Raw genomic sequence first — 23561 nt, 5'->3', positions numbered from 1 at the left:
GGGCCCAGTCGGAAACATCCCCCTTTTCCACTTCGCTCAATAATAAGGTTTTGTGTTAAACACCAAATACAGTTTGATTAAAGGATATAATGGAAAATTTAAAAAATGTATAGTAGATTAAAATCAAGTTTATTGCTTCAATCACATCTTTTTTGTCATGAGAGTTTGACGACGTATAAGGAATCATTGACTGTGATTAATAATAACTAAATTAAAATATGGTCAAGCCAACTTATGAGGATGTGTGTGTGTGTGTGTGTGCGCGTGTGTGTGTGTGTGTGTCTGTGTGTGTTTTTAAGGCAGAGCTGCACAGGACGATCATTTGACTCGTTTGGAGTTTGTATCAAATCAATACAAACAAATGTTGTAAATTGTGTTTTCTTTAAAAAGGTTAGATAGTGACCTGCGAGTGTTGATGAATGTAAATCAGAGTTTGAACAAACAGAAACTCATTAGTTTAACACACCTCAAATGAAACACCCTGAGCTGTTTGAATTTCCACTCTCACTTAAACGTCCGCCGACAAAAATGAAGACAAACCAGCTCGAGTGAAGGGAAGACAATCTATCTCTCTTTCTCTCTATCTGTCTATCTATCTATCTATCTATCTGATTATCTTTTTTTACATAACGTGTTTTCGTCCTGTGCCAGCAGGATATAACCTTGAATATCTCTCAGTACATATTTATCTCCTACAAACATGATTTGTTTAATTTATCAAGTAAAGAACTTGTGCACACAAAGAATCTATAGACACACCTCCCAGGACTTATGTACCTGAAATGTGTTTTTCACACGACACAAAGTAAATATATGTACAACTATATATTAGTGATATTTACAATGTACTGCAGCAACTTTTATTCATATTAAACCTACAAGATATTTTTTAAATAAAAACAAAGTCCACAGTTGTAGTAGTTTAATGTACACACGACTGGGTCCTGTGGGTTTGGGTCAAAAGAAGAAGGAAGAAATTCCCTCAACACATCTAAAATGTGATATAATGACAAATAAATACACAACAATCGAGGGTTGTGTTTCTTTTTTATTACCAAAAAAAGGCACCAAATACAGGCATCGTATTGATAGCATCATAGTTATTCTCCACAAAATGATAGCACCAAAAATATATAATGTTTTATTCCCCAGAATTCCCCAATTCCGATATTGTCTGATAGGCACGCAGTTGAAAAAAAAAGAAGACAGGGGGCGGGATCTAAGGGGACCAATGGAGAGAGAGAGTTTGTTTTTTTGTTGCTCTCCAACCAGTGTCATACACTTTAAAAATAAAAAATACCAGTAGTCTTAACATCGTCAGTAGCGTAACATAATACATCATAAGAGGGTAAGATAATACGAATAATACATGGGGGGGGCGGATTCTGTGTCTTTTGACGCACACATCTATTACAAAATACATCATTTAAAAAGTGGTTAATTTCAGTGATTAGGCTAAAAACTCTCAGTCATGTGGACGGGATCCGAACCATCAACTCTCCACCTCTCACTCTCGGACTCTTTGGATGGAATTCATGAGGAGAAACACTGCATGGCACTTAATGTTGGCAGCTGTCGGAGTAAGGCATGAAAGACACGTTTAAAAAAAAAAAAATGCAAATAAAAGCTCCAGCTCATGAGATCGAAAGACGTCTGATGGCGTTAATTGCACTTGAAAAGGCCTCGTTTGTCGTTTATCATTTCTCTCTCTCTCTCTCTCTCTCTCTCTGGAGTCTTCTGCAGGATGAAGAACAGGAAGACGTCTAGGAGGACTAGCGGTCGACTTAGCAGCGCTGAGCGATTTTTTTTTTTTTATTCAGAACAATCTCCAGCGTCTCGGCTGAACATGAGGTGAAAGGAGAAGTAGAGGGTTTTGATGAATAGAGCGACGGGTTCGGATGAAGGCGGTTTGTGGATTCCTGAGGTAGCCCAGTTGTGAAATGGTTAAAAATGCCGCGTGGCCATCTGTGCTTCACACTCTTCCCTTTTTCAAAGTGGTATAAAAATACATTAACAAACATCTCGCTCCGTAAGTACAAACTCTCCTTTAGAAAATACCTTTTTTCTTTATATTTCTACTTGCTCCTCCTCTTCCTCTTCCTCTTCCTCCTCAGACCTCCGTGCCGTCGTTGAGGTTGTTGTGGAGTTTGACCTCCAGGTTGACCTGTTTGACCTTGGCCTTGCTGTTGTTGGCGTCCTGGTTGCGGTTGAGGATGTTGACGTTCCTCACTGTGCAGTGTTTGGAGCTGAAGTTCTTCTCCACACACTTGTCCATGCACACCTCCACCTTGGTGTTGAGCGGGTACTCCTCGTAGGCCTTGGCCGCGCTCTGGCTCTTCTTCTGCTCGGCGGCGCGGCGGCGGCAGCGGGCGAACAGGAAGCAGGAAGCCAGCAGCACCAGCACCAGCATGGTGACGGCGGCCACGCCCCCGCCCACCGAGCTGCCCACGTGCGCGTTGAAGCTGGGGGAGGGGCCGGCCTCCAGGCGGAGCGACTTCATGTTGGTGCCGTTCTTCACCTGGTCGCCCTCGTTGTCGTAGATCAGAGACTCGTCCAGCGTCAGGCGCCCGCTGCGGTCCACCAGGTCCCGTCTGGGCCGACTCAGCTGATAGGTCAGCGAGCGCTGGATCCGGGGGCTGGACCTCGACTCCGGGCTGATCACATAGATCACCTGCAGGTACCACTGGTGCCCCGCCTCCACCTGCCAATCAAATGGTTGATTTAGTCTCAGTTTGTTCTTTTCATTATTCATCATTTACACTCACATGAACATCTTACACTGTTGATTCCAATGACACACACACAAACACATATCTTTCAATTACTAAACGTTAATCACATAAAAATAAGGAATAAAACAACAAAATCATGATCTGAAATCCAACTCGTTTCAGCAAATCTGAGAAATATGACATTGGATTCAGTTTTTCTATATTTGTCCTAACGTCTACTTTTCATTTTTTACAGGCTCGTCCAAAAATATAGTTTCTGTGGACAGGCGACTCCACGCACCTTGTAGAGGGCGTCGACCTTCATGGTGAAGCCGTCCACGCCCGGCATGGCGGCTACCGGCTGCAGCTCCACGATGTCGGAGGCGAAGTTAGCCTCGAAGGGAACGTCGTGGAAGTAGTTGTCGCACACGTCCGGTTGTTTACGATCCTGCAGCCAAAAGAGAGAAGATGTTCATTTAATAAATGAAGGACCATAAGGTTGAGGAGTTTGGAATTTAACTTTTAGAGTAAATTTACTTCTGTAGCATAGTTTATAAGGTCGTGTAATGTACTGTAAATGCAGGAGAATAGAGAGTAGAGAAGATTTGCATGTTGAAGAAAGTCAGTGACTCAAATAACAATCATGATTCACACGGTGCAGCAAGTTAATCTATAAACATCTGGTCCTGTGGCATCCCAGTCCAGAGGAGAGTCGTTGTACCAGCAGCAGGAAGCGATGCTTCAGGTGCTTGTTGGGCTGGATGCAGCCGTACTGAGGCCCCTCGTTGTACAGCGTCCCCGTGGGGTCAAAGAAGGGGACGTATCCGTCCCGGCCGGTGCAGAGGTAGACCTTCTCCAGCTGCAGCTTGTAGGCTGCGTTCAGGTTCTGCTCAGGGTTCCACAGCACCCGGCCGTACATAGTCTGACCTGCAGGGGGCGGCAGAGGAAAGGGTTTTCTCAGGTTTGCACAGGAGCATCAAAATCTGTCACTTTAACGTGGTCATGGTTTTCTAAGGTTCATTAAGTATCACAGACTGAATATAGGAACAGAGAATTGTATTCATCTGTTATGAAGTAAAATAATCATCAATTTCTTTTAATGAAAATAGGAGGAAGGAGATTGACTAAAAGTTTGCTCTTCCAAAACTAAAATCCAACAAATCTTTAAAGTGATACAGCAAAATAAAATCTGCTGTTTGAGCTGTAAACTGAATCACACGACTGTTCTCTCCCTCTATCGATCACTTTGATGACTTCAGCCTGGAGAACAGGACCTTGGCTCCACATCAGTTGCGAATCGTCATTCTCGACACTTATCATCATAAACTTCAAATACCGTTCAAGAAGGACATTCTTTTTTTACATTTACATTCCTGTTTGAGAATGACACTGAGTCATTCTGTAATGTGGGTCTATATGCAAATTCAAAGTCTTGGAATTTGCCCCCTGGTCTAGACACAGTATTAAGGTCATGAAGTTATTTTTTTGAAGTGATGGCCTATTTCAATGGCAATATAAAAAAAATATAAAAAACAGTAGAATATGGAAGCATATTGCATTCACTTGAAAATGTTTTCTTCTGGGATAATTAAATCAGAGAAACAAGAGTTTTTTAATTAATTTTTTTATTATATGAGAACTTATCTTGGAATTTCCGAGATAATTTTCTCTCAGAATCTCCCAGAATTTTTTTTTTCTCTCAAGTGAATGCGATACATTTGTAGTTCTAAACATATTAAGGGTGTTTTTTTCCCACTTTTTGTTTGTCCTACACCGTCCATTATAATTATGCAAATAATGAGATGATGTCATTTAGCGACTTTTAGGAAAGTCAATAGCTATTTTCCTTACTGAAGAGGTGGCATCACTGCTCACAACGCCACCTAGTGGTTCAAAACTTCTTGGACCTTGCAGTGTCACAGTGTCAAAGCTGCACTAATCTTAAATCTAGCTGAAACCAAACTTCTAAACCTTCACGTCCTCTGCTCCTCATCCCTCAGATACGTCTGCCTGGGCCTTTTCTTTTCCAGTGAGAGGCAGAAACCTAAATATCTGAAGGAGGAGGGTTTGAACTTCCGGCCTTACCCATGGAGAACGCTCCCTTGTAGTCCATCTCCGCCATGGACACGTCTGCGGTGGCCGGGTCCATCATGAAGACCTTCTCGTTGTTGCACAGCTGGAACTCCGTGTTGAGGGAGTACACCACCGGGACGGGCCTGTTGGTTTGCTGGAAGGCGATCGGCACCAGGAACCTGACAGAGTGTGACAGAATCCCGTTACAGTGTGTGTTTGTGTGTTTTATCTCTACACTGCTGGTCGAGTGGGGGGGGACATACTTCTCCGGAGCGTGGGCCGTGCAGGACAGAGCTTTGTCCCCGGGGTCGATCCACGGCTGAGTGGGCTGGACGGTGCAGGGGATCAGGAAGACGGTGTACTCTCCAGAATAGTCCTTCCTGTTGGAGGGTAAACATCAGAACAGGAGGATTACTCACGAGGTAAAGTGACGACCGAAGCCTTCTGGGGTTTTAAGGTTTTTCCTGATCCCTTTATGAATCCATCTTCATTGCAGCGCCCCCTGGCTGCAGCCGTGTGTGGTTGCACTGACCTGCTGTAGGAGCTGGTGGCCCTCCACAGCTGGTACGGAGAGTCAAAGGTCTGGGCGCTCCACAGCAGCTGCATGTCGAACTCGATGCCCCCCAGGTGGTCGGGCGCCATCAGGTGGGACTTGTGTCCGGGGAGGGTGTGGTGCTCGGGGACAAACTGACCTGGAGGAGGGGACACATGGACGGACAGTTAGACCAAAGGAACTAGTGGCTGGGGAGATATAAGAGTCTGTGAGTTCCCCTCGGAGCCGACCTCTGAATTTGGCGTGGGTCTTGAACTCGATCACCAGTCGTCCGTCTTCTCTGATGTAGATCCTGATGATCTGGAGTCTGGCTGAGAGGACGCTGTCCGTCTGGATTCCTGCAGACGTGAGACAACATTTTTAGACTGTATGTTCTGTGCATTAGGACGAACTGCCTCCTCCATGTTAGTGGACATGGGACATGGACCAGAAGTCATTTTAAATAGCTCTCATGTCTTCTTCTTATAACTGATTTCATGTGTTCATGTTCCTGATATAAGTTCGGGTTTCATTTGTTATTTGATGATATAAAAACAACTTCACACTCCATATTTTGATTTGCTCATAGAGACAAACTGGCTCTGACCTGTCCTCCAGAGAACGGTGTCGTAGAAGAACGAGAACTCCATCTCGGTGTGATGCTCCAGAGACGCCCAGCCTCGTGGGGCCGTCACGTAGATGTAGGACACGTAGAGCGGAACCTGCACCGTCAGGAAGGACTGAGCCGAGTCCCGGACCTGGAGGAGCAACCACACGACTTAATGTTGGTTCTAGATGTTGAGTTCTGCTTCTTCATCGTATTCAGAGCCGAGATTTTCCCACATTGTCTCGACCAAGGAAATTTTAACTTCTGGTGTGTCAGCAGATTCTAGACCCGTGAGATTCTGTGAGAGCAGCTCAGCCGTCAGATCGTTGGGGAGCTAAACAACAACTGATTCAAGTTGACCCTTCACTTTGACCTTGAAAGCAGCTTCTCATTGTTCATTGGATCTCTTCTCAAAGTCCTACAGGTTCTCAGAATAATGTTTGATGCTTGAATATCCATCTACATGTTTTTCTGCCTGGTTAATACCCGTGTATTAACCACCCATCCTCAGTAAGTACCTGGAAGTCGGCGGTGACCGACCCCCCGCACACGTCGATGAGCTCGGTCATGTCGTAGTAGGCGTCGAAGGTCCAGATGCAGCTCTTCAGGTTCAGGTGCTTGTAGAGCTGGATGCTCTTGGTCTGCCGGACGTTGGGGTTGAACTGGTACGGGCGGTCGAAGCCCGGTCCCAGAGAGATGCTGTCGTAGGACACGTCGTCCAGGAAGCCCGTCTCTGAAAGGGGGGGGGGGGGGAGGGGCAGTAAGTGTCATGGTGTCATGAAATGTGAAACACTGTGGAACCGCGGGAGGATTTAAACCTAAAACGTGGCCTTTGTTAAATCTCCTGTTTGGTTTTCAGAGGGGTTTGTGATGTGTCTAGATAATATGTCAGGTGTGTGTTTGTTGTGTTGCTTGTCAGCGACGCACCGGACAGCCCCTGCAGGTCTTTGAGGGTCACCAGGTTGGAGCAGACGTGCTGCTGCCTGTAGATGGACTCCGACAGCAGGAAGTGCAGGTTGTGCAGAGGCATGGTGGACACCAGGGGGAGCATGCCGTCCTGGTGGGGGATCTGCACCGAGATGTGGATTCTACACAGAGAACGTCCAGGTTAATGATTAATAAAAACACATTAAGAGTTCATACACGTTGTGGTGAAGATGTTTCTGGTTGCGTCTACCGGTTGGGATGCTCCTTGTGCTTCACGTCCAGGTACTTGAGCGTGGCGATGAAGGACTGGGCCTGGAAGCCTCTGGCGGTTCCGGTGGTCACAGGCGTGTGGCAGATGGAGCCCTCGGTGCCGATGGTGGCGATGTTGCTCCTCAGCGGCGTCCCCAGGTGACCGGACTTATCTCGGGCCTGAGCCACACAGCGCACGTGGAAACGCCGGCTGAAGTAAATACTGTCCAGGACCTGGAAGACACACACACACGTACATAAAAACAAATCCAGAATATATACAAAAACACACATAAACATATTTAAACACTCACCATGTGGTTGACGCCGGTGTAGGGCGTGGTGTCTGTGACCGTCTCGAAGGGCGAGCGGGCTCCGTTGGTGTCGGTGGGCGCCGCCACCTCCCAGGAGAAGTGGACCTGCGTCTGGTTGATGCCGGCCTCCTCGCAGCGCTCCTTCATCACAGAGAACTTGGGGTAGTGGGGGTCACACGGGGTGACGCAGACCAGAGGGTAACCCGGGGAGGGCGTCTTCTTACTGCCCTCCTTCGTCACCTCGGCCACGTGGTCGTAGTCGGCGAGCGACACCACCTGAGGAGGAGGGAGGAGGGAGGAGGGAGGAGGGAGGAGGGAGGAGGGAGGAAGGAGGAGGGAGGAGGGATGTTTAATGAAGATGGTCCAGGGAGAGACGAGTCTCCTGCTGAGTCCTAAAAGGCGTTTAGTGTAAAATCACCCAGCATTTAATATTTGAACGGAAAAAGGAACGAAGCCTCTGAAATGCATTTATAATGTAGAAGCTGTAAACAAACGCCTGAAGGAAAAACGCAGTTACTGAATATGCATTAGAGGATGGGTGGGTGGGTGGTTGGGGGGGGGGGGGGGGGATGTTTCTTGCTGTGTCGGATCTGAAAGTGGTTAAAAAATATGTTTGGCTGTCAAAGCTGCAGGAAACAAACACATGTCGTCTCCTCAGAAAACCTGAAAACTCTCCTGTTCGAGCTTCTTCTCTTTGCTTTGTATCGTTGTGTTGTTTTGTGTACATATTGTACAACAGAAGTAAAATGGGGCCTGGGAGTGTGAGTACTTGTGTTGACGTTTTCTTACGATCGGTGTGGAAGGCAGGATGAGGCTTCCGGCAGCTTCCTGGTCCAGAATGGTCACGGTAGCCGTCTTGATCTCCCCCAGCACCGCCTCCACAGGGTCATCGGGGCCGAGGACCAATGAGAAGGACTCGTGCCACTCCCTGTCCTCATTGGACAGGATCTCCACCTTGAACAGGATGTGGTCCATCCCTACGAAGCAAAAGAAACCAGACAATTCGTGACGTGTTCGTGAATCAGCTTCTTCTTCTTCTTCTGTCACCCGAGGGTCTGCAGCACTGACCGGGGGGGAACTTCAGAACCCGGCTCTTGGGGTTGTAGTCCACGCCGGACTGGGCCGATCCGTCCCGGGTGCTGCAGCGGATCTTGGAGGTCCGGTCCAGGTCGCCCCCCCGCACCACCTTGATGTTCAGCACCTCGACCCCGTCCGGACCAGGAGGTTCTCTCACCTGATAGGACGCCTGCTCGAACTCGATGGTGGGAGCTGCAGGAGGAGAAGAGGAGGAGTCACAGTGCTGCCCCCTGGTGGTGACGTAAGACCACCCAGCACTCAGTGGGATTCACCACAGCTGCGCCTTCTGCTTACCATCTTCATCGTTTGTGATGGTGATGGTGACGATGTCGCTCACGCCCACCATGGCGCCGCTCCAGTGGTCGCCCAGCGGCGTCCCAAGATGCACCTGGAACTCCTCCTCCGGCTCGAACACAGAGTCGTCGTTGATGTGGACCGTGCAGTTCTTCACCTGGAGGCAACGGAAACACGTTTAATGAGCGAATAAAAACAACAGATCAACAGATCAACAGATAAACAGATCAACAGATCATTCCACCTTCTCTCCTTTGAGGAACGTGATCCGTGACTCGTCGGCGTTTCTTCTCTCCTCGAAGTCGTCCATCACCATGGCCGACATGGTCCTGGTGAAGCAGCGCACTGAAGACTTGAAGGACAGGTCGCCGGCTCGGATGATGGGGATGTGGAGGACGCTGTCCTTCTCCTTCACGGTGTAGGCGCTCTTAACAAACTGCATGCTGGGAACTGAGAGAGGGAGAGCATTAGTCTTTGATTGTCTCTCCTCTATCGTCGATCCAAAGAGGAGATGATTGACACTTACTGTCCTGGAAGGTGTCGCTGATGATGACGTTGGCCTCGTACGGCTCCTGAAGAACCGCCCCCTGTGGAGAACTGAGGAACACCACGAAGGACTCGGACCCCTCGATGGACGGGTTCTGGATGTCGTCCATGATGGTCAAACTGCAGGTCTGTAGAAACAGAGGCAGCAGAATGAAGAACAGGCGAAGAGGACGTTTGTAGTGAGACCATCTGACAGTGAGACTCCATCCTCACCTCTTCGGTCTTGCCAGGTTTGAACTCCACCTTCTTGGAGCTGGGGATGTAGTCGACCCCCGGGCTGGCTGAGGGGGGGTCTGAAGGTCGAGTGGCGCACCACACGGACGTCAGCGAGGACAGATCGCTGCCGTGACGCAGCACCGGGATCTCAATCGTGCCTGCAGGTTGGAAAAGGATCAGGTTTTATTCAGAGTGTCGAACGAGGCAAAGAGACGAGAAGTTCAAACACCAGACGACCTCTCTCTCTCTCTCTCTCTCTCTCTCTCTCTCTCTCTCTCTCTCTCTCTCTCTCTCTCTCTCTCTCTCTCTCTCTCTCTCTCTCTCTCTCTCTCTCTAGTGAGTCCGACTCGCTCCACGGTATTTAAATGATTAAGTCGAGAACTACTCGCGGCAGAATAAATTGACTGAGCAACTTCGTTTTCGCGGTGACTAATTGTGCCGGGTGTTAAATGACGCGTGGTTGATGCCTTTATTCGAGAGAGAGAGAGAGAGAGAGAGAGAGAGAGAATGTAAATCTTTCTAGCGATGTGTCATTTGCTTTAACACTGTGGACGTGGAGGCGGCTGATTGTGGATAATGATCACAACTAGAATCCTGAAAAATACACAATATAACACAACATATACTTCCACTATTGGTAAAACTGCTTTCATCACCAGACACTTACTCTTATTTAAATACTTTGAACATTGAAAACAGCTCAGACTGAACTACTGGTCTGGACTGAATCCTGAGACTCTTGGCTGCAGCAGTTCCTCCTCATTCCCCCACAGAGATTATAAACTTTAATAACTCAGACCTGCGTCCTCGCTGAAGGTGAAGGTGGCGTTCCCCAGAGTCACAGTCGACGCGTCGTTGGGTCCATCGATGACCACCTTGGCCACGGTCACCCCCCCCCACGCGGGCGTTGTCCGAGGCGTCCGACAGAACCAGCTCGAACTCCTCGGACAGCTCGTACTCGCTGTCGTCGATGAGCTTCACGTCGCAGGTGGACAAGCGGATGCCGGGGCCGAAGATCACGCGGTTGTCGCCCGTCATGCCGCGGCTCTTGTAGTCGGAGCCGGACTCCAGCGCGTGGAGGCTGCTGCCCTGAGCCGTCCGGGCCACGGTGTAGCAGAGAGCGGACACGGTGCTGGAGGTGTCACCTGAGGAGAGGGGGGGGGGGGGGGGGAGGGGTCACTGACCTTCAAGCTCCTGAACTCAACAGATAAACTGATAGACTAGAATGGCTGTCCTGTGAAGAAACCCCCTGGTAGTCCGGGCAAAGTTACTCATTTTGGAGCCAAAAATCGAATAAATTGTTTTAATTCTTTATTCTTTTGGGCTGGGGAGGCTTGTGTGCTGGGGGGGGGGGGGCAGTTTTCAGGTTAGAGGCCAGTCTAAAAGCAGCTTTGCCATCACCCATTGGCAGTGGGATGATGGATGAAGATTGGGCCGATGTATTTGTCATAAAATGTGATTGGTGTTTCTGCCTATGCAAATTAGGACATATTCAATAAGTGTGGAGCTCATGTGCATATTAAAATTGATTTCAAAAGAAACTTGTAATGCAAAAAAAGCTACTTTTCATGTATACTTTTACTATGTAACGTTTTATTGTGGTCGGAGTAAAGGAAAAAATGAAGCCTGCTTGAGTGTCTTGTTGCCTGGCCTCATTGGCACACATCTTGGATTGATGAGAATTAAACATATTTCCTCAACTAGGATGTTTTAGGACTTTTAGTATGTTGTTCTGGACACATTATTTTACAATTAGTCGGTCGTAAAACGCTACTTTGCCTGGACTATGGGGGAAGACTTGATATATCCCATTCAAGAGGTGACCTTGACCTCTGACCTCCCAGTAGCTGGACTATCCCACCCTCCTCCTGCTCCTCACCTTTCCTCTCGATGGCAGCGTGGATGAACCCGGTGCTCTCGTTGATGTGGTAGATCTTCTTGTCGAACTGCAGCGTGGGCTCGTCCTCGGTGTCGTTCACGTTCACGATGGCGCGGGTGTTTCCTCCGAGCAGCGCGTACACGGGCATGCTCAGCTCCACGTGGAACAGTTCGATTCCCTCGAACACTTTGTCGTCGTTGATGACGATGGTGCAGACCTTGGTGTCCTCGCGCTCGTCGAACTGGACCTGGGAACGCAGCCGGCGGCAGTGAGAGGGATAACATGATGGTTTAGGTTTCAGTGAATTAATAAGTGACAATAATGTAGTATTAATAAAGTGTCTTAAAATGAGCAGAAACAAAACTGTGAGCAGGACGACTTTGTTTAATCAAAAATAATGAATTACTGTTTTCTAAGATTAAAAAAACAACAAAAGTTAAGACTTTATTAATCCAGAAGGAAATTATTGTGCCAGCTTGATCCAAATTACAGAACAGAACATTATAAGGTAGAATAGAATACAGAAAAACCCCCAGTAAAGAATTAAGTCTAAAATACGAGTGAAGATTAGAATAAAGTAAAAATATAAGTGTATTGTAAATTAAATAAAATGAAAGCATATCGAGAGAAACTAATATTAACTACAGGGACGATGAGTAGAAATGAAATGATAAAGGAGGAAGTTAAATAGAATATTGCAAATGATAATAAATTACTGCGATGAAGATTTGTTACACAAATTGCACAAGTGGTGAAATTGCACATGAAAAAGAAAGAAAATTCATCATAATATTGTAATAATGTTGTTCTAATAAATCCACTGTTACCTGTCCAGCATATTCCACATAGTCCTGCTGGCCGGGGTTCGACCCCACGCTGCTGGTGGAGGTGGCGCTGCCCTGCTCCGTGCGGCAGAGCACGATGGCGTACTGGTTCAGGTTCCCAGTTCGTTTCACCGTCACCGCCACCGTGCCGGCCTTCTCACTCACGTTGTAGCTGTGGAACCACCGTGTTAGAGATCTCTGAGGTAAAGTCATTGATTTGTTTATTTCTGTCTCACGCGTCACGACACCGACCTCTTGTGCTGGAAGCTGACGAGCGACCACTGGATGTGGAAGACGTTGTCGCTGACCACGTTGGGTTTACTGTCCTTCACCAGGAACCTGAAGGTGTCCATGGTCTCCTGGACGTTCTCCTCGTGCAGCACGTAGCGGATCAGACCCAGGTTCACGTCGGCTGGAGGGAAACAAGGTCAGGAGAAGTCACATGTCTGTTATCAGCAGGTGGATCAACAATTAGAGCTGTGATGTTCAACCACGACCTTCCTCTGTGGAAAGGGACAACCCCCCCCCCCCCCCCCCCCGCCCCCCCTCCCCAAAGAAAAGAGTAACGCTCTGGGAGGTCTGGGTTTGTGAGGAAATGTATTCCCTGTGAATTACTGATTCCATTATCTGCAGCCTGTGGCCTTTTTCTCATTACTGGAGAGAAATTGGGAATAAAAGATGAAAGTCACCAGTGGTTCCACGATGTCTGCTCATTTACACTCTGCAGAGGAGGAGGGAGAGAAAAGGGCGAGTTTGTAATTGAGAGCTTGAAGCCAAACAAAAGGGATAAAGAAAGAAATGACCCGGAGAGAGTCACTTAGAAGACGCCTGGAAGCTTCTGGTTCCTGTTTCTAGTTTGATCATCAGAGCAGGTGAACAGTCTGTGAGGAGGGAACAAGACACACAGGGATGGAAACGCATCGACTTTTTGATTTGTCTGCGTTTAATTCACAGAAACCTGTTCATGGAGATGAGACAGAACTTCCTCTGGACCTGAAACACCTACAGCAGGAATCACAGTTTGTGTTTGTGTGGAGAAACGTGAGATAAAAGGACGCCACAGAATATTAGCTGCTGCCCCCTGAGGCTGATTCAAGTATAGCTTGAGCTCCTTGATACTCTTACTGTATATATTGTTGTTCTATTGTTGTTTTTATATTGTTGTTTGTACAATGCACCAACCACACCAAGGCAATTTGGAGAAAACCCTCCCACGGCTACTCAGGTGCCTTTCAACCACAACCTGGAGTGAAGGTAAGACACAGTGGACATGGAGGAGGGAGGAGTCTTCAGCTCTTCATCACTGGTTTCTAGATCTACTGGTTCTGATCAGATCCAGCACTGGGACTGCACCTTGTGTGAAGGAGCTGACGGGGCTGCCGGGTTTCAGTTTGCTCTCCAGGAAGCCGTGCCCGGGCTCGGTGGTGACCTCGTACACCAGCTGCCCGTCGTCGGTGTCGGGGTCCATGGTGAGCAGCTCCTTCTTCGAGATCAGGTTGGTGGCCTGAGGGACGGGAACAGAATGAACACTCGTTATAAATAATATATAAGATACTTTAACTGTTGTTGTTTACTCTCTAGCAGCTTCACAAACTTGACTTTACTGAATCAGAACGGTTTGGAGAAACGTTCGTCCTGCTGCGACTTTGTTTACGGATAATATAGTACTGCAAATTTCAGTTTCATCTTTTGTTCTGTTTATGTATCGATAACATTTCTCAGTTTACAAAAAAAAAAGATATTAAAAACCAGACAGATTTAAAGGGATTCAACTGTGAACTCACCACATGCTTTCTTTTGCAGGAAAACTGAATTTGACCATTTAACACAATTACATTTCATTTATAAGGTGTCAATTAAAATCATAGATTATCTGAAGGACCTTTACACGTTCAGGTCGAGGCCTCAGAATATTAAAGAGAAACTAACGAGCAGCTCTGACGACTGTGGAGAGAGGGACTCGAGCAGAACGTGTGTTTCTGTTGTTGAGTTTGTGTTTTTTAAAGGTCCATCGATGGTCTGGCACTGAAAGTACGCTGCAGGGATTCCTGTGGCTCAGGAGGGAGAGAGGGTCGTGCACTAACCAGAAGGTCGTGGTTCGATCCCCCAGTGCAAGTCTGCATACTGAAGTGTCCTTGGGCAAGACACTGACCCCCCCCACACCCCCCCTGACAGCTGAGCCGACAGCGTGTGAATGAAGTGTGATAGTGAAAGTGAGTTGTTTAAAGTGATTTAAGTTATAAATACAGTTTGTTTATCATTTCTTTGAAGCCAAACCCATAAACATAAAACAGGAACAAGCTTTTCTCCACTTTCACGTCACGATGATGTAACTGATGTCTCTTAAAGTTTCACTTTCTTTCCAGCTGTTAGAAGCAGATGTGAGAGAGCAGCTTCATATTGCATCATATTTTTCCTCTGCGATAAACCATCTCAGACAAATGAATAAAGAGACATTTTTACAGTAGCCATAGAAACTAATGGGATTCACTGTGATGAGGTCTTTGCGCCAGCAGGGGGCGCAAGTAGATTACACATGCACAGAGACAGCTTGAATCTTCTGAAGACGTTTATAGATAATGTGTTATTATTATGTAACTTCTACTGCACCAACAAAAGTTAATATATCAGAAAAAATGGAGTATTATCTCCATCACACATTTTAGCATCTATTAAACAGAACACAGAATGTATGAAGATGTTTATTAAAGATAGAGTTGATTGGTACCTTGTTGTCCATGTACTCCAGCCACTGTAAACCCAGGTTAGTGACGATCCGCGGAGTTCCATCGTCCACCGGCAGGATATCGATCTTGAACTTCTGGGGAGCGGCCGTCACGATCTGGAAAAAACAAATAAAAGTTTTTGAAGGACATTATTTTCTGAATCATTCCTGGTGGTCTGTGGACGTTTAGGTTTTCTTGGCTCAGGTTCTCTCCCTCAGATTTTTCTGCCTGAATAGTCCTGGATCCAGGAGATTGAATTCCTTCTGATTAAACCAGATATAAAGCTCCAGTATTCATCACACAGACGCTGCTAAGGCCAAATCTGACATGTGCCATTTGAAAGATGCATTCATCCGCACGGTTTTATAGGAGCTCGTACATTATTTAATAAGAGGGCAGCTCCAGGGGCAAAGAATTCACCTCAATCAGCGAAGAACATGTGTGACGATGGAGCCTGATGTCCTCGGGTGGTGGTGAGAGGATAATGAACACAAGCCTGAGAAAGGTGTGTGTGTGTGTGTGTGTGTGTGTGCGTGTTCTCACTTTATGTCCTTTGCGTTTAAAACATTTCCTCACTTTCCGTTTATGTTCCAACTTTCTGAACGTGTTTCCAGTTTTTCAAAATGTCCTTATGGTGCAAAAAGTGAAGCCAATGTGGATGTGACTGAAACCTGTATTCTCTCGCATGACCAGCAGAGGGCGACAACACTGGTTGTTTCTATAGAAGTCTATGAGAAAATGACTCTCACTTGATTTATAACATTTACCTTCATGTTTCATTTATCTATTTATGGTCCATTTGGGGGGGGGGGGGGCGTGTGATTGACAGCTGGTGCAGGAGGCAGGTGTAGGCGAGTTCATTCTAACGTTTCAAAAAATGTCCCCACTTATCTAAAAATGTCTCAAGAATGTTCCAGTTTTTTTTCTAAATGTCCCGACTCTGCAGTTTTTATAACCAAGTCCCCACAAAGACCCGAGCATATGGACACACAAAATTAAAATGCTGATTCACGCTCTTTGCCATAAAAAAGGTCAGAGAAGCACAGACACACACACACACACACATACACACACACACACACACACACACAATCACAAACTCTGACCTTCACACACACATGTACGTGCACCCATGAATACAAGAACTCGGCTAATTCAATCATCTAGCTGTAATAAAAATGTCAGGAATTTGCCCCTCACACACACACACACACACACACACACGCACACACACACAGACACACACCTCCTTGCCGCCCTCCTCCACCATGAAGAGCAGGTTGGTGCCGTCGGCCACGGAGAAGGTGAAGCGGTCCTTCAGCGAGTTGGAGCCGTCGTGGTTGTAGCTGATGCGGTTCTGGTAGACGTCGTCCATGCTGAAGCTGCTGGTCTGCCGGTAGTGCTGCCCGTTGCTGGTGCGCTCCACGGTGCCGTGGCGAGGAGCCTGGACCACGGTGAAGACGATGAACTCCGCCTGGAGGGAGACGAGAGTTAACCGAGGAAATCGAGGGTTCTAGATTGTCATAAATGAGATTCTCCGGGGTCTCACCTCCGTGTCGGCGTCTGTGGCCTTCAGCTCGAACTCGGTGATGGTCTTCCTCACGCCCTCCTGCACCCTCATGCCGGGGACCTGGAGCAGCGGCAGGGAGTCGTCCACCGGTTTGATGGTGATGTAGAAGGTCTGAGCCACCTGGCGACAACACAACACAATATGAATCCAAGCTGCAGCAAAATCAGAAGTGAAAAACATCCTCAAACACCTTCATTTGTTCTTGTGGAACAATATTAGAATGTAATATTGCAACTGAAGGAGTTAGTTTCCTTGACTGCTTTTAAAAATCACATTTATTAAACATTACAAGCTGAACATTATCCCAAAAAACAGAGAGAACTTTGTATTTCCACTTGATTTGCGTTCCCCCTGCTGACGCTTCATATTAGCATCAGAGTTTATCCCCCGTCGCTGAGAATCAGTTCAGGAAGAGATTCATACGAGGAACAATAACAGATTTGATATAAACACAAGTGAGACAGACTCTGCTCATGTTCAGGTTGGTGTCACTCGAAAAGATTTGTCGTTTTGAAGATGTTTTGTTTTTCCAGGGGGCACAGATGATGATGTAAGGTTTTTATGTTCACCTCTGTTTGTTTGTTTGTTTGTTTGTAAGTGAGATTACAGAAAAACAACAGATTTCCACTAAGAAGAACTCATTGATCGAGGACTTCTTTCATCCTTTTCACTTTTTTCATAGGAAACAATTTAATAGATCATGATAAAAAGAGTGTGAAGCAGGTTGACGAGGTCAAAGGTCAATTACTGGAGGTTTGAGATCTATGCGTTGCAATGGTGATGGAGATGGTTCTGAATATGTCAAATTAAATACTTTAAACTACTTATAGTCACTTTCTAAACTGTGTGTGCACATTGTCTATAATAAGAACTTCAAAAACACAAACAGCAGTTTTGACAGAACATCTCACCGCAAACTATTCTGCTGTAGTTTCACTTTAAAAAGAACAAAACAAATCCCACGCATTTCTAATTCACCACACACACGATAGATGAATAAATAAATAAATAAAAGAATAAGTGAACGTGGGGCCTCCCAGCTGGAGAGAGGAGAGCCCACAGAAGTGAAAGCAGTGAAAACCACTTCACAAACACAAACCTCCACAGTGGCCACGGAGCCTCTTCACACTGCACTCAGCCGGGCGTGAAGGCCAAATGACCTTTTTCACATGTTTACTCAAGTCCTCATTAGTCCGGATTAGCAAGGCAGATTTATGCATGAGGGCACGAGGGGCTCGGGGGGGGGGGGGGGGAGGGAACCGGAGTGACGCTCGGTTCCTCACGACTCTGAAAAGCTCTGGAGTTCAAAAAGGACTTGATCATATTTATTCATGTGTTTGTACTTTGGAGAATCCTCACGGGATTTGTTAGGAGCAACGGATCGAGAAAAATAGGAACGTTTTCTTTTGTTTATATGGATTTTTTAAAAACTTGTTATTCACCTCGTTGGTCCCGTCGGACACGGTGAAGGAGAACTGGTCGGCGTGCTTCTCCTCTTCACTGCTGTGGACGTACTGGACGCTGCGTGAAGCCAGGTCGGCCTGAGTGAAGGTGCTGATCCGGGTGCCTGAGAGAGGGGGGGAGAGAGAGAGAGAGAGAGAGAGAGAGAGAGAGGGGGAGGGGGGGAGAGAGAGAGAGAGAGAGAGAGAGAGAGAGGGGGGAGAGGAGAGAGAGAGAGAGAGAGAGAGAGGGGGGGAGAGGAGAGAGAGAGAGAGAGAGAGAGAGAGAGAGAGGGGGGGGAGAGGGCAAGAGAGAGAGAGAGAGAGAGGGAGAGAGAGAGAGATGGGGGAGAGGAGAGAGAGAGAGAGAGAGAGAGTGAGAGAGGGCGAGAGAGAGAGAGAGAGAAAGAGAGAGAGAGAGCGAGGGAGAGGGGGGGAGAGAGAGAGAGGGTGAGAGAGGGGGAGAGAAAGAGAGAGGGGGGGAGAGGAGGAGAGAGAGAGGGGGGAGAGAGAGAGAGAGAGAGAGAGAGAGGGAGTTAGAATTAAGTGGAATTGGAACAATCAACAGAAGATCGTCTACTTCCTGTTTCTCTGAACACCCCCCCCACACACACATCATCAGAACATCCATTCCCTTTGAACACGCGCTGCCACAGACACTCGTCAGTTGTTCTTCTGTCCAGTCCCTCAGCCTCAGTTCATATGTTTCTTAATATATTTCTTAATCTTTTCCATCTGGGCATCACATGCTCGTTTCAGATGGTTTTTATATTCAGTGTTTTTGTCTCTGAGCTCAAACTGTTTTGATTTGTCTCTCCTCCGCTTCTTTTTGCTTTTATCGTTTTAAACGAGCGACACAAACTGAAAGTGAAACAAAAGTTAAATCTATAACAATCTAACGAGGCTCAATGGATTAAGACACAGGGGGAAACACAATCAGGTTTTAATGCAACAATCAAATATAACTTGTCTATTGTCCTAAAAATACAATACAAATTATTCTTACATTGTAGGAAGGTGAATTCTATTGGTTTGTTATTCAGAGATACTTGGATAAAAGTTTCTAGAAAGGAGCCTCTGCAGATCTTTCTGAGAAATACATTCAAAGTGGTTGTTGATATAAAGCACGGACACATGTCGGAAACTCTGGGCTCTGCGCTGCCCTCTAGTGGATGTATCGCTAAACAACCATGCTAACATAAAGGACGTAAATGAGCCTTTAATCCCCCACTGTGGCTGCAGAGGGCGCTGTTGCTCAGTAAAAGTTACGTAGCGTTGCTTTAACCAAGTAAACACATGAAATGAAGGCAGTTGATTAACATTCACAGGCCTGTGAGAGAAGGAAGTCAACTCTGATGAGACGCTAGTGACTCGTCGAACGTTGCAGCCCACTGATGGAATCCTTGTTATTTCCTTTAAGAAGCGTGACGGATAGAAAAGTAATTTCCCCGTGCATGATGGGAGGAGCGCTTCAAAATGAAAAGAGGGAGAAATAAGAACACCTCCCGATGAGACGGGTCAGGAGTTTGATTCCAGGTGGACGATCACTCTTCAGATGTGTCACTGGATCCTTGAGGAAAATGGAAATGGAGGCTTTTCAACATCAATCTTCTTCACGTCAGGGTTGGACACAGTGAAACAAGCAGAAGTCCATCACCCTCCTTCACCGTGGCACCGACTCCCCCGACGAGGAGTCATCACCATAATCAGGACGGGCAGACACACGGAGACAGAAGCAATATCCTCCGTCAGGGATGGAGATCCTCCCGTCGACCGATTATATTAAAATGAATCGTGCTGTTGATTCCATTTGTCTTGACAGGAAATAGAAGGAGGAACGCCGGCTGAACGCTGTCGAGCGCCAATCGAATTAAATTCCGTTAAAATGATTTTTGTTTATTTGGTCTTATCTTTAATAAACGGTTCAAAGTGCTTCTCAGGGAGGAAATACAACCAGACGAGGCAGAATGAGAAAAGAAACAATAAAACGGATGAGAAGACTATTTATTTGAATGAAAATGGGACTTTTTTGGTATAAATAAGAGTGTACTATAAAGTTTTGAAAAGTTTTCACAAAAATAAAAGTTTTAAAATAGGAACTTGTATCTTATTATCTACCGTTTTATTCTCCGTTCCAATCTGTCTGCACACAACTTCAATTTCCCCCTGTGTGGAAAGTAAATTTCTTCTCAGGGACAAACCTCACGTTGCACAACCGACGTTTGACCTCAACAAATCTCATGTGACTTCAGCTGAGCACGAAGTTCGATGTAAACACGGAACTTTCGACTCTTTTGTGCATTTGTGAGAGTCGGAGCTGCACGTTAAACTTTGTCTCTGACAGAAGTGACAGTGAATGTGATCACAGACTTCACCGGTTTGCACGACAGCAGAGTCACGACCTTCAGCTTTTTGAAGTCTTCGGCTGTTTGGGCGTTCATCGCTGTGTGCCGTCACCTCCACGGTCCCTCGTCAGCTGTCGGCCAATCCCTGAGGAGGAAGAGGCGACCGGTGTGTGTGCGAGCAGGGAACGACTCTGTGAAGTGTGAATCTCCTGAGAGAGAGAGTTTATTAATATTCTGTGAGAGCGTTCGGTGACTTAGGAGAAGCAGAAACGCTCGGAAGCTAATAATCACGTGTTTGAGTTAGAGACAGGTGAGAACTTAAAAATAGAGCTCATCCAGAGGACACTGAAGGTTCTGATGTGGGAATCAGGATTCTATGGACTCAGCTGGAAACCCAAGGGAATTTGGACCGAGCTGTTACACACACCAGGTTCAGCAGCTTCCTCCATTTCTTCTTTCAAGGCTCAAACTGACTGTCAAACACAACCTGCATCTGCATCCATGGGATTTTAACGGCTGCCACCAGAGCTCCAGTGTTTGTTTAAACGTGATTTGATTGGCTGGTTCCTCCTCCGCCGCTTGACGTCCACGAGTCGAGACATCGCTCTACACCACCGTCATCGAAAAAACATAATGAGATGATATCTGTTGGAATAATGGAGCCTCCTCCCTCCAGCAGAGTCCAGAGACTTTCTAACAATCAATAACCAGCGAGCCTCGAGTGTCCCGACTCTTCACCGACACACTCCATGTTGGATCTGACTTTCATTCGTCACTCGTCTGTATCTGTGTGAGGCAGCGAGTCTATTCTGTGGTGAGAGAGGAGCCGGAGCCAGGATCATTACACTTCCCCCTGTGTGTGTGTGTGTGTGTCTGTGTGTGTGTGTGTGTGTGAGTGTGTGTGCAGTGAATTATCAAAGACAAGATGAAACTATCTGGAGATTAATTCATGTTGAATGAGTCTGGAGAAAATCCAACTGCCTGATGAAGAATGAATTAATATTTCTTCTGCCTCTATTTTTCTCATACACACACACACACACAAGTACACACACGTACACACACACACACACACACACACACACACACACACACAAACAGTATGATTAATATTGGTTTTTCATAAACTCTTTCTACAGGTGAAGATCGGCCAAAATATTATTACTTCTCATAGAAGATTAATTTCACTCAGAACTTTAATCTATTGGTGTTTTACTTTAAAACAGAATAATAATGTCACTGAATATCTTAAGTTTTCAAAGAGCCTTTGGTGAGTGAAGGTCAGTTTAGATATTCATGACCTGTATGAATGTTTTATACTATATATACTACTATTATTCCAACAAATATTATATTATTTAACTGTTTTTGGGATCCTTATTGTCTGTTCCGCTGGTTTTGTCTGTTTTTCTGCAGTTCAAATAAATCCTCCACGTATCAAGTTGAACTTCCTGTCTCCCGAACCCGAGCTGTTCCCACTGGGAGCAGCACCCCCCCCCCCCTCTGCCTACCTGGGTTGGCCACGTGCTCCAGGTGACCCAGGCCCGGCTGCTTGGTGATGCGGTAGATGAGCTCCCCCGGCTCGCTGTCCTGGTCGCTGGCCGACAGCTGCAGCGTGGTCAGCTTCTTCATGGTGTTCTCATCCAGCACCAGACCTTTGTTCACCACCACAGAGGGGGGGAGGCGGTCCTCTGCAGGGGGGGGGGGGGGGAGACGAAGGTTAGAGCTTCACATATAATACAATCGTTAGGAGTCGATTGCTCATGTGGGAGAAACGATGGAGGGAAGCGGTGGAGGAGAGAGAAGCTGAGACGGATCTGGAGACGAGAGGAGATAACAGGAGCAGACGGGACTTGAGGAAGAGGAGGAACTGAGACATGACACAGGTACGAGTACAAACAGTGAAACAGATTAAGATGGTCGACAGCACAGGAGGCAGCGAGGAGGATCGGGAGGGGGTGAGGGAGTGAGACAGGACAAACGGGTTAGGAGAGATTGAGAGAGGGGCAGGGAGGTAATCAGAGGGCAGGGTGGTGGGAAGAGATATGAGGACCTGAAGTGAGCTGGGGGAGATATGAAAGAGTCAGGACGCTGTGGGGGACAGAGAATCCATTTCACAGCTGAGTCGCTGCTGCAGATCGGTCGGCGGCCGCGGGAGGACAAGGGAAACCGGAGATTTCTGTGTTTCCAGCCGTTGGAGGAGAGACGAGTTCTAACGATCGGTTTACAGCAGCAACACAAAGAAAGTGCAGCGAGATAAATCAATCTACAACTTTATATCTTTACAGGTCCAAAGAAAAACGTCCCTGCAACTGTTGTGCGTGAGTGATTTTCTAATAGAGAGAAGATGTCAGATTCATCCACAAACAAGATAAAGATAAATTCTGCTCATATTGAGGTTTAAAAAGGTTTATTCTTCCTTTATAGAGGGAAATAAGGTATTTTGCTCTTAAATAACTTTTTGTTCTTTATCTATATATTAGCAGAAGGAGAATAAACATATAAACCCAAATCCTTGATATTCGAATCTGCTTTTTTTCTGTCATTTTTTAAAGGGGGAACTCTGTAAAACTGTAAAAGACTCAGACAGTAAATATCACTATGATATATCCGGGCTAAAAACAGAAAGCATCTCTGCACAATTCTCATTCCGTGTGCGTGCCCGGTGCATCGGGCACATCAGTGGGCAAACGGCAGAAAGAGATAAATCTGTGGTAATGGATTTCTCCTCTTCCAGCGAACAGAGGAAAACACCTCAGGTTGTGTTTCTGCTGGAGGTGAAACGTACCGAGCACGCTGATGAAGAAGGACTGGTCGATCAGCTTGTTGCCCTCCGGATCCACCAGGTTGAACTTGAAAAACTGGCTGCCGCCCTTCTCCCCTTTCTCGTGGCTGTACTGCAGCAGGCCTGCAACACACAGACACACACACACACACACACATACAGCCAGTGTTAATGTTGTGTCACATTGAACGTCTTTTGTTTTTTGCGTTGACAAACAAGCAGCAGTGATATATTTAACCCCTTGTGGAGGAATGTTGCAAATTTGCCTCAAACCCCATTCCGGTCTTAATGCCGCCGAGGTGACGATTGTGCCTGATGGTGCAAATACAACACATACCATGGAAGGTATTGGAGGCACTCTGCCGCCATCTAGTGGTCGGAGTGGAAAATACATACTAGCCCCTTGGGACTGTGCAGCTATTTTGAGGTATTAAGCTGTATTTGAAA

The 23561-nt window shown here is 46.6% G+C and overlaps 1 protein-coding gene across 1 annotated transcript; it reads right to left on the bottom strand.

Annotated features, from left to right (window-relative positions):
• Positions 1 to 1030: 1030 nt before the first annotated feature.
• fras1 (Fraser extracellular matrix complex subunit 1) lies at positions 1031 to 23392 on the bottom strand. Its single transcript, XM_053421116.1, is given in 31 exon segments — positions 1031 to 2701; positions 3013 to 3159; positions 3433 to 3638; positions 4797 to 4963; positions 5048 to 5164; positions 5317 to 5476; positions 5568 to 5675; positions 5924 to 6074; positions 6442 to 6656; positions 6851 to 7011; positions 7101 to 7333; positions 7414 to 7689; positions 8203 to 8390; positions 8482 to 8682; positions 8785 to 8941; positions 9029 to 9234; positions 9311 to 9458; positions 9544 to 9704; positions 10346 to 10442; positions 10444 to 10691; positions 11426 to 11672; positions 12253 to 12421; positions 12502 to 12661; positions 13603 to 13753; positions 14978 to 15091; positions 16222 to 16449; positions 16525 to 16665; positions 17988 to 18112; positions 21841 to 22020; positions 23118 to 23237; positions 23353 to 23392. Coding segments are annotated over 31 exon segments (5613 nt in total). The 3' UTR covers positions 1031 to 2110.
• Between the last annotated feature and the right edge of the window lie 169 nt (positions 23393 to 23561).

The sequence above is a fragment of the Pleuronectes platessa genome, chromosome 4 (assembly GCF_947347685.1).
Source record: "Pleuronectes platessa chromosome 4, fPlePla1.1, whole genome shotgun sequence".
NCBI lineage: Eukaryota > Metazoa > Chordata > Actinopteri > Pleuronectiformes > Pleuronectidae > Pleuronectes > Pleuronectes platessa.
The sequence above is the reverse complement of the archived record's forward strand: the minus strand, read 5'-3'. Positions and strand labels throughout refer to the sequence as shown.